Source organism: Strigops habroptila, chromosome W (genome assembly GCF_004027225.2).
Source record: "Strigops habroptila isolate Jane chromosome W, bStrHab1.2.pri, whole genome shotgun sequence".
In the NCBI taxonomy this organism is placed as follows: Eukaryota; Metazoa; Chordata; class Aves; order Psittaciformes; family Psittacidae; genus Strigops; species Strigops habroptila.
In genome coordinates this window covers 28,614,647-28,625,256 of record NC_044301.2, presented here as the reverse complement: position 1 = coordinate 28,625,256, position 10,610 = coordinate 28,614,647, and the positions used below count along the sequence as shown (strand labels likewise).

General features: G+C 59.3%; 1 protein-coding gene across 1 annotated transcript; it reads left to right on the top strand.

The window, feature by feature from the left end:
• The first annotated feature begins 2,768 nt into the window (after window positions 1-2,768).
• Window positions 2,769-7,582, top strand: LOC115619145 (partitioning defective 6 homolog beta-like). The gene is made up of 3 exons (XM_030511194.1): window positions 2,769-2,831; window positions 3,847-4,069; window positions 6,720-7,582. Exons 1-3 carry the CDS (start codon window positions 2,769-2,771, stop codon window positions 7,505-7,507), a joined length of 1,074 nt encoding a protein of 357 aa, XP_030367054.1. The 3' UTR covers window positions 7,508-7,582.
• Window positions 7,583-10,610: the final 3,028 nt, after the last annotated feature.

The following is a 10,610-nucleotide window of genomic DNA, read 5'->3' as shown; positions in this document are numbered from 1 at the left end:
GGCAGTGTCATCAGCAGGCCACAACCCAACACTACACATCGTCCCTCCTGCCCTGAAACTGTTATAAGGGATGTGAGCCTGACAACATGGACTGGATTAATTCAGTGACTTTATAGGGATTGGTCCATGGACTAAGGAATGATATCTCTCACTCTCTCTCTCTCTGTGTATATATATACATATCTGTGAATGAGACAAAAGTGATGGTATATTGAGAAATGTGAGACCTGAGCATGATGTGAATGGTATGGAATGAGGGGTGGATACTGTCCTGAGTCCAGCTGTAGCAGTAATTTTTCTCCTTCTTAATAGCTGGTGCAGTGCTGTGGTTTTGACTTTCAGCCTGGGAACAGGGCCGATAACACCGATATTTTTAGTTGTTGCTATGTAATGTTTACTCCGACCAAGGACTTTCTCAGCCTCATGCTCTGCCAGGGAGGAGGGGAAGCTGCGAGGAAGCAGAGACAGGACACCTGACCCAAACTAGCGAAAGGGGTATTCCATACCACAACACATCATGCCCAGTATATAAATTAGGGGGAGTTACCCGGAAGGCCCAGATCGCTGCTCAGGTCATGCTGGGTATTGTTCTGTTGGTGGTGAGCAATTGTATCCTCTCCCCTTGTTATTTTCCTTATCATTATTATTATTGGTGGTGGTAGTAGTAGTTTTGTATTGCACCTTAGTTACTGGACTGTTCTTATCTCAACCCGTGGGTGTTACATTCTTTTGATTCTCTTCTGCATCCCTCCAGGAGTGGGGGGAGGAAGAAGGGGGGGAGTGAGCTAGTGGCTGTGTGGTTCCGAGTTACCAGCTGGGCTTAAACCATTACAGGTGCACAATACACTTGCTCACCAGCCACCGACTGATACCCATCCCATCCCGAGCAGCGATCTGGGCCTTCTGGGTAACTCCCCCAAGTTTATACAGTGGGCATGATGTGCTGTGGTATGGAATACTCCTTTGTCTAGTTTGGTTCAGGTGTCCTGTCTCTGCTTCCTCCCAGCTTCCTGTGCTCCTCCTCACTGGCAGAGCATGAGAGACTGTAAAGTCCTTGATTGAAGTAAGCATTACCTAGCAGCAACTCAAAACATCTGTGTGTTATTAGTATTGTTCTCAGGCTAAAGTCAAAAACACAGCACTGCACCAGCTACTAAGAAGGAGAAAAATAACTGTTACAGCTGAACCCAGGACAGATTATTTTCATGCAGCCCAGGATACGGTTGGCTTTCTGGGCTGCAAGCGCACACTGCAGGCTCATGTTCAGTTTCTCGTCAACCAACTCCCCCAAGTCCTTCTCCCCAGGGCTGCTCTGGATCTTTTCTCCACCCAACCTGTAGCTGTGCCTGGGATTGCCCCAACCCAGGTGTAGGACCTTGCACTTGGCTTGGTTGAACTTCATGAGGTTGGCATTGGCCCACCTCTCAAGCATGTCAAGGTCCCTCTGGATGGCATCCCTTCCCTCCAGCGTATCAACTGAAGCATGTAACTTAGTGTTTTCAGCAAACTTGCTGAGGGGGCACTCAATCCCACCGTCCATGTTGCCAACCAAGATGTTGAAAAAGACAGGTCCCAACACTGACCCCTGAGGGACACCTCTTGTTACCGGTCTCCAACTGGACATTGAGCCATTGACCACAACTCTCTGCGTGTGGCCATCCAGTCAATTCTTTATCTACCAAGTGGTCCATCCATCAAATTGATGTCTCTCCAGTTTAGAGACAAGGATGTCATGCGGGACAGTGTCAAACGCTTTGCACGATCCAGGTAGATCACCGTCCCTGGAGATGTTCACAAACCATGTAGATGAGTCCCTTAGTGACATGGTTTAGTGGTGGCTTTGGCAGTGCTGGGGAACGGTTGGACTTGATGATCTTAAAGGTCTTTTCCAACCTGTTTGATTCTATGATTCTATGGCAGCTGAGTGACAGGGTGTTGCTGTTCTACTACAGGGCTGGGATATGTCCATCTCCTCCTGCTGCCCACAGGTGATGCCCTCATGATGTGTCTCCGGTAGAACCGGCTCTGTGCAGGCACAGAAGTGCTCGAGAACATGCAGGCATCCTCCCCACGGTGCAGCTCTGCCTGTGCGATGCTGGAGCACGCTGCCAGCTCCCTGCCCATGCTGCCAAGCCTGGAGCATTGCATGGGGTTCTTGTGGCCCAAATGCAGGACCCAGCACTTTGCCTTGTTGAACCTCATCCCATTGGCCTTGGCCCATCGATCCAGCCTGTCCAGATCCCTCTGCAGGTTCTCCAGCTGATCAACACTCCCACCCAATAGCTCGGTAAAGCAGCTCGTCCCAAAATGACAAATTCCTCCGGACCGGTAATGAAACCTTCCTGCGGGCAGGGGTCAAAGCCAGCGGAACGTAGAGCCCGGGGCTGGAAACAATCGTCCCTCGGCCCCGCGCCCGTGGCTCGTGTTGCGCAGAGCCCCGCCGATGCCCTCCCGGTGCGGGGACACACCGGGCGGAGCCGGGGTTCCCGGCGATGACAGCCGCGGGACGCAGCGGGGATGCTGCCGCGTGTCGGAGCGCAGACGCCCCGGAGCGGGATGGGTGCCCCCGCAGGGCGGGGGGTGCTGCCGCTCTGTGACCCCGCCCCCGTTGCCACGGCGACGTCGTCATCAACCCTCGGGCCATGCCCCCCGCCCCGCCTGGGCCAATGGCGCGGCGCGCCCAGCCTACTGCCCGGTGACGTCATGGCCGGTGACAATCTCTGGTGGCCGCGGGAGTGTTAGCGGTGGTGTGAGGCTCGGCCCGCAGCATGGCCAAGCACCACCGCACGCCGGCGCGCTCCGCCGTGTCCGTCATCGAGGTCAAGAGCAAGGTAAGGACTGCCGAGCCGGGATCGCCTGGTCACGACTGGCCGTGCCGCCTCCGCGCCGGTCAGCACATGTGGGGCGGCACCGCGCACCGGGGAGCAGCGCGGGAGCCAGTCCGTGCGGGCGTTCCGCTCCCCCGCGCTGCGGCGGCGCTGCCTGGGGCTTCCCCGAGCATTGCCCGGCGCGGCAGCGGCAGCGTCCCATCACCGTGGGCTCGGGCCCGCTCGGCACGGCCGGTACTGGCCGTGCGAGCGCCGCCGGGGAGCGCTCGCCAGATGTGCACCCGCGCCGGTGTGCGGTGCCGGCAGCCCTGGTGTGCAGGGCGGCCCCCCCGTGCGGTAGTGCTGGGCGCACGCCTTGTCCAGATGTGCTCTCACCCAGCTGATAGCGCTGTGCCAGCACCCATATGTGCACCCCCAGCACGGGGTGACCCCCACTGTGCGCACACGCTCGCCCAGGTGTGGATCCCCCTGCAGGATGTGCCTGCGCATCCAGATCCGTGCTCGCCTGGCACACTCTTGACCAGATGTGCGCCCTCACCCATATGTGCCCACCCACCCAGCCCTGTGCTCGCCCAGATGTGTGGATCCCCCTGTGCACCCTTGTCCGGCTGTGCCCGGGGTGCCCCGGCTGCGGGGCTGAGACCCTCCTCGGGCAGCAGGAGCCTCACAGCGTTCCTCAGCCTCTTAATTGGCTTCTTGTTCGTCGTGACTGAGGGAGGCAATAATTAACACTGTTGTTCACCAGGTGCTTCAGCAGCACCCATGTCACAGGGAAGAGCCTCCTGGCAGCTCTGTGGCTGGTGGCATGGCCAGAGGGTCCTTCCTCTGCTGCCTGGGCACCTCTCCATGCTGTCACTTGGGTGTTTGGGCAGGAAAAAGGCTCCACTCCTTTTAACTTGCTTTTGGGACAAGCTGTGGCTGATGGGCACCGCTGCCTTGGTGCTATGCCCTGCCTGCATAGGTCCTGCTGGCCAGAGCCAGCCCTGCCCAGTCTCACCCTCTTCCTCCTCCTCTGCAGTTTGATGCTGAGTTTCGCCGCTTCGCTATGAAGCGCTCCGGCACAGGCAGCTTCCAAGACTTCTACTGCCTGCTGCAGATGGTGCACCAGATCCCGCGGGTGGACGTGCTCCTGGGCTACACAGATGTCCATGGGGACCTCCTGCCCATCAACAATGACGACAACTACCACAAAGCCCTGTCCTCTGCTAACCCCCTCCTCAGGGTCATCATCCAGAAGAAGGGTAAGCAGGATTGGGAGAAGGGCGATGGATCCTTCCTCCCCATCAAGAGACATGAGCTGCAGTATCATTGCTTCCAGCTTTGGGCTGCAGCAGGGTCAGGTGATCATGCACCCTCCAGCCACCACTTTGGTGGAAGGATATGGTACCAGGAGGTGGTGGCACCAGGAGGCTCCCGGAGCCCTGCTGAGCTGTGGCACCCATGTGGGTTCTCCCCCAGCCCATCCCCATGCTGAGGGGCACGCGCCCCAGCACAGCCCTGTGCGACCCAGTGAGCAAAGGCAAATCCTTGCCATTCACCTGTTTGAAGTCGTGTTTTCCAGGCAAGCTCCCGGAAAACACCGTGTTACTCCCGTGAGCACCACACCAGGAGCCCCGTCCAGCTATCGTTTTGGCAGAGTTCTCAGGGTGCTGGTTGCTGCTGAGGTTTTGGGGTGGGAGGAGGCTCATCTCCTCCCTGGCAGCCCAGGGGCTTGCTCTGACCTTAGTGGTGTGTTCCCAGAGAGCAGCCTCCTTGCACAGGAGCCTGAAATCCCTGTGATGGCAGGGTGAAAACCTCCCAGTGACAAACACCCCAGTAGCATCTCCCCTTTGCCAGGGAGACAAGCCCATCCCCTTCCATTTGGTTTAGTAGCACCAAGGTTTTCTCTTGAGTAGCATCATCAAGCAACAGTGCTCAGAGCCAGAGCCTAATCTCAAAGCCCCCGTTTTCTCAGCACAGCATCCAGAACGACTCCATGTTTCCAGCTCCTGTTAGTGGTACAAAGGCCCCAGGCGAGGGATGATGCTGGTGGCTGGACCTGGCTGCTGTGCCAGTGTTCCTGGGCTCTTGCACCAGGGTGGTGTGGGATGCCCTGGACATGCGTTTCCTCTGGGGCCATGCACTATGGGCAGCAGCAATCCAGGCACTGAACCATGGCCTGTTCCTGGACCCAGCATGGGGCTGGATGTGCCGGAGCTGCCGTGGGAGCGTTGCTCCTGCTCCCAGAGCCACCTCATCTGCTGCTGGGAAAGCATGTGGGGCCCGTGGGTGATGGTGCCGAAGTGGCATGATGTGGCCAGCAGGCAGCCACAGGCCTGGCACCATGCACAGTGCAATAGGAGGGTGAGGAGGCAGCACCGGCACGACCCAGCACCAGCTGTGCCTGAGGAAGAGTGGCCACAGGACTGGCAGCACCAGGGGAGGTGTGTGGAGAGGCTGGGAGCAAGCCCTGGATGAGTACAGCTGATTTAAAATGGATACAGGTCATCCCAAGGCTGGGCTGTTGTTGAACCAGTCCGGGTCAGTGAGGAATGTGGCTGCAGAGCCGCTCTCACAGCTGTGCACACACATGTACATGTAGGTGTGCACCCACTTGGTGGGCTCCAGGCAGCCAGGACAGCCCGGGGGGGTAAAAACCAAAGGCCACAGCTTGGTTCCTCTCTGTGCTGTCACTCCACTGGGTGCCTGGGGGGCAGCCTGGCTGGGGACACAGCACTGGCCTTCCTTGGCTGGGCTGGGCTCACAGGAAGGGCAGGGGAAAGCCCAGCACATCACCAGAGCTGCTGAAGGGCTTGTCCCTGGGGTGCCAGCTTGTCCCTGGGGTGCCAGCTTGTCCCTGGGGTGCCGGCCCTGCCTGGCCTAGCTGCCCCACACCCCGCAGAGAGGAGCTGTGTGCTGGAATAGCTGTGGGAAAGCCTCCACTGCCCTTCCCCAAGCTAAAAATATGCCAGGTTGTGTGTGCAGGGAGATATTTATAACCCAGGAGCCCTGGCAGGCTGCTTTGCTCTGGAGAAACCCCATGTCCCCTGGGCTTGGGAGCATCCTGCAGCTGGAGCAGTGTCTGCATGCTGGCAAGGGGCACCATGGGGGACGTGCCAGCAATGAAGCATCCAAGTCTGAGTTCCCACATGGAAAGGGATGAGGAGAAACCAGAGAGGGCCCAGAGGATGCTCCCCAGCACCTGCTAGATGTGGCTGAGGAGGGGACATGGTGAAGCTGGGCCCCATGGAACAGCCCCAGGGCAGTGTCAAGGAGGATGGAGTCAAACCCTGTGTGGTGGTGCCAGATGGTGGAGTAAGAGATAGTGGCACAGATCACAGTTTGGGATGTTCTGGGGCCCTGGGGATAATGCGGCCTGGGATGGGTCTCCAGGAGGGGGGGAGTCTCTGTCCTTGGGGATGGCAGGGCTCTGCAGGATGGAGCTGTGGCCATCCCCAGCCTGTGCCAGTGATGGCCCTGCTCCAGAGGGGATGAGGGACTCTGGTGCTGTCTCAGGGGCTGGACTTGCCCTCAGGGAGCTGCCACCACAGCAGCCCCTCGTGCAGGGGGTTTCTCTCTCCCCAAACCCAAAGTGGGGCATGGCTGTGGCTCCTGGGCCATCAGGGCTGGCAGCTCTATTGTTAAGCTGCAGAGTTTGGCTTAAAGTGTGATTAAGGCTGAATCACCACTTGGATCCTTCTAATCCTGGCCTTGTGTATGCTGGGTAATCCCAGGAGATGGGCCGGGCCGAGACAGGCTGCAGGAAAAGCCAGGGTGTTGCTGCGGGGAAGAAAAGCTGGTGAGACCCATGAGCAGGGCGCTTCTCCCGCCAGCTTCCCCAACGCACGGGGCATGTGGTTGCGTCCCTCGGCGGCTGCGGTGCCTGACCTATGTCCTCTTTGCTCCCTACAGCAGAGTGTGATGCCAGTGTCTTCACCTCAAACTCCCTGCAGAGGAAGAAGAAGGGGCTGCTGCACCCCACACACTACCGGACCAAGACCCATCTCCTCATCGGCATGCCCCAGGACTTCCGACAGATCTCCTCCATCATTGATGTGGACACCCTGCCCGAGACCCACCGTCGTGTGCGGCTCCACAAGCACGGCTCTGACAAGCCGCTGGGCTTCTACATCCGCGATGGCGTCAGCGTGCGCGTGGCCCCGCATGGTGTCGAGAAGGTGCCTGGCATCTTCATCTCCCGCCTGGTGAAGGGTGGCTTGGCTGAGAGCACGGGGTTGCTGGCCATGAGTGACGAGATCCTGGAGGTCAATGGCATCGACGTGGCCAGCAAGTCCCTGGACCAGGTGACAGATATGATGGTGGCCAATAGCCACAACCTCATCATCACTGTCAAGCCGGCCAACCAGCGCAACAATGTCATCCGCAGCAGCAAGGCCTCGGGCAGCTTGAGCATGTCCATGGACAGCACCCCTAGCCAGCAGACCCCCAGCCCAGCCTCACAGTACCTGAGCAACTACAGCACGGCCGAGAGCGATGAGGAAGGCGACCTGATCATCGAGAGTGACAGTGCACCCCACTACATCCCCGGGAGCTGCCCCAATGGGGGCTCCACGGACCAACCCCTCCAGCAGAACCCATCCCCACACAGCTCCCAGGGCTCCCTTCAGTCCCTCGGCAGCCACAATGGCAGCCCTGGCCGGGGCAGCAGGCAGGAGGACGGTACCCTCCTCACCCTATAGCCACAGGGTCCCATGCCACCCTTGGCAGCCACCACAGGATCCTGTGCCATCCTTGGTGTCCAGCCAGGTTTCCACACAGCCAGGCTGGTGGTGGGCCCTGGGGTGATGATGGGGGGCTGGTGGGCAGGGGTGAAGGGGGGCTGCCTGTTGCCCGTGTCCCCAGGAGCCCCGCTGCCACCAGACACTGTCCCTCCAAGCCCCCTGGCCTCCCACCCCCTGAATCCAAGCAAGTGGGGGGTTTTAAAGGGTTTTATTGAAATACGCACCATCAATTAATATATTACAATGGACAGTAAAACCTTTTCTAGAAAACACTTTGCTGGTCCCTAGTTCATGTCACCGCAGGGGCTGGACCCCAACAGCCCAACAGGGCCCAGCCCCCTCCAGGATAGCAAACAGCCCCAATGCCACGGGATCAGCCCTATCACCCTGTCCCACATGCTGTGGCCCATCCTATTGTGGACCAGCATGAACCCTGCAATGAGCTCCACAGGCCCCCCAGGAGGAGGGGACAGTGGTGGTGGGACCCCAGCCCTGGGGTTGTGGCTTCATTACTGCACTGGGTGACCCCAGCAAGGCCCATTGGGGAGAATCTGGAGAGATGCTGGAGCACGTCCTCCCCCTGCACATCCCTGTCCTACAGCACGTGTCCAGGTTGTTCTGGGCAGCAAGCCTGTTGTGGTGGCTTGACACAATGAGCCTGGCCTGGCCTGGCCTGCCCCAGTTCCCACCTCGTCTCCGCTGCAGGGCTCTCACCACACAGGGGACACCCTGGTGACATCCACAAGGAGCCGGGTGGCACCCAGGCTGGCAGCAGCACCGTGGCTGTCACTCAGCTCCAGTAAATGCTGCTGGGGAGTGGCACAGCTCCATCCTCCTTCTCCAGCCCCAAGCCCAGGAGGACTGTACCCCCTTCTCCTGCTCACCTGGGGCTCCCAGCACCCTCCATCCTTCTCCCAGCATGAAAGTGCTGGGCTGATGGTGGCTTTGGCCTTTGCTTTGCTGCTGGTCTGGCCCAGCCCCAGACCAGCACCTTCCTGCCCGCAGGGAGGGATGGAGCAACACCCCAGCAGGGAGGTGCTGCTGGGTCCCCATGGACCCACGGGGGTGACAGCTTCTCCACCTGCTGTCCTGGTGGGAACAGGCCTGGCCAGATGGTGGCTGGCCACCTCTGCGGTCCTTCACCCCCTCTCGCCACATCTCCTGCATCATTGACCTTCAGCGCCAGCACCAAGTGCCCTGGCCTGGCTCTGTGTGGCGATGCTGGGCACAGGCACGAGTGTGCCCTGTGGCCAGTCCCTCTGCAGGGAAGGGGGACTGTGTCCTGTTGCCTTCACTGACCCCAAGAACCAAACCCCTGGTGTAGCCAAAACCTCACAGTGCTGGTTTAGTGCCAAGGGCCCACGCCAGCTCTCCCAGCTCTACAAACAGCGTCCCCTCAGTGCTGGTAGCACTGCTGCCAAGGGGATGTGGTGGGGCTGTGCGAGGAGAAGGACCCGCAGCTCTCGGGGTCTGAGGGGACAGCACCAAATGTTCAGGTTTTGACTGTCCATCAGAGCCGCAGCCCTGCCCGGGGCAGGCAGGGATTGCAGCTCCAAGGCTCCTGAGCCAGGTGATGCTCTGGGCAGACAGCAGAGCAGGCAGCAGGGCGGGTTAGTCCAGACTTGCTACGGGCAGGGAGGAGCCCGGGGGCTGGTGCCTGCGGCCCCCCAGCACCACTCTTATCCAGCCGGCTCAGCCTGGCTGCAGTGTTTGCCCCGAGGGCAGCCCCAGGGGACCAGGGGGTGATTTTCAGGTTGGCACCTTCACCTCCTCCAGCACAAAAAGCTTCCTCATCCCTTGGCAACAGTGTCAGCCCCCGACATCCCAGGACACCGCAGTGTCCCAGGGTGCCGCAGGCAGGGCTGGACCCCGCTCTGCAACATCCTCACCCCAAAAACCCTGCCTGGGATGGAGCAAACCCCTGACACAAGGCACCTGCTTGGGGCAGCCATTGCAGTGGAGATGGGGCAACAGGCACAAGCTGCAATGAGGGACATTCTGATGGGACTTCAGGGGACAAAAGGGTTTCCCTGAGGGTGGCGCCACCTGGAGACAGCCCCAGTAAGGTGGTGATGGAAGCCCTGTCCTTGGAGATTTTGCTAACTCAGCTGGACAAGGCCCCTGGCTGTGGAGCTGGCCCTCTGCTGAGCAGGACATGGACCAAGCCTGCTAGAGATCCCTTCTAGATCAAATCTTTCTACACTTCATGCAGCAGGATCCCTGCAAAGGTCTGCACAGGTCCTGATGTGGCCTCTGAAGGTAAGGAGGCAGCGAGCTCACCTCCACAATGGCATCTGCCCAGCCTTGTCCTGTCAGGCTGTGGACTGAGATCTGCTAGGACTTTGCTCATCCTCCACTTGAGTCCACCACCATGTCCCAGCACCCCAGCCCTGTGAAACCTGACTTCCCTGGCCACCTTGGGCCTCTGCAGGAAGTGGGACCAGGACCCATGGCTCTCCCCCTGCCTGCACTACATCAGTGCTGCTGGTTTCTGCCACCCACCACCACTCCTCAGGCCCTGCTGAGCCCACCGGGAGCTGCACACACACTGAATGAGGGAAATGATGCTTTATGGGAGCACATCCTGCCCCACACACAACAAAGGCTTCTCCAGACATCCTGCAGCCCCCTGCAGCCAGCCCAGCTCTTCCCTGGGCACAGGACTGAAGCTCTGCACCACTTCGTGGTCCCCAAGCTGCTGAGCCCAGCCAGCAGGCAGGGAGGCACCAGCTGTGTGAGCAGGATGGGGCAGTGCTCAGGACCGGGGCACATGTGGCAGACCAACAGCACAACAGTTATGTGCAGACAAGTCTGCAGGTGCCCAGAATGAGCCATGACCATGAGCCAGCTCAGGAGAGAGGGGTGGACAAGGAATACTGCAGGCACCAGCATGGGAGACCTCCTACCAGTTCCTAGAAGTGGGGAAAAAAAAGGGAAAATAAGAGGTGATGCCATGGATCCAGAGCAGAGAGCTGATCTCTGAGAAGTCAAGCAACACAGAGACAACTGTTCTCAAGACTACAGAGAGTATATTAGGGCTTCTCCCTCCCTTTTCCATGGA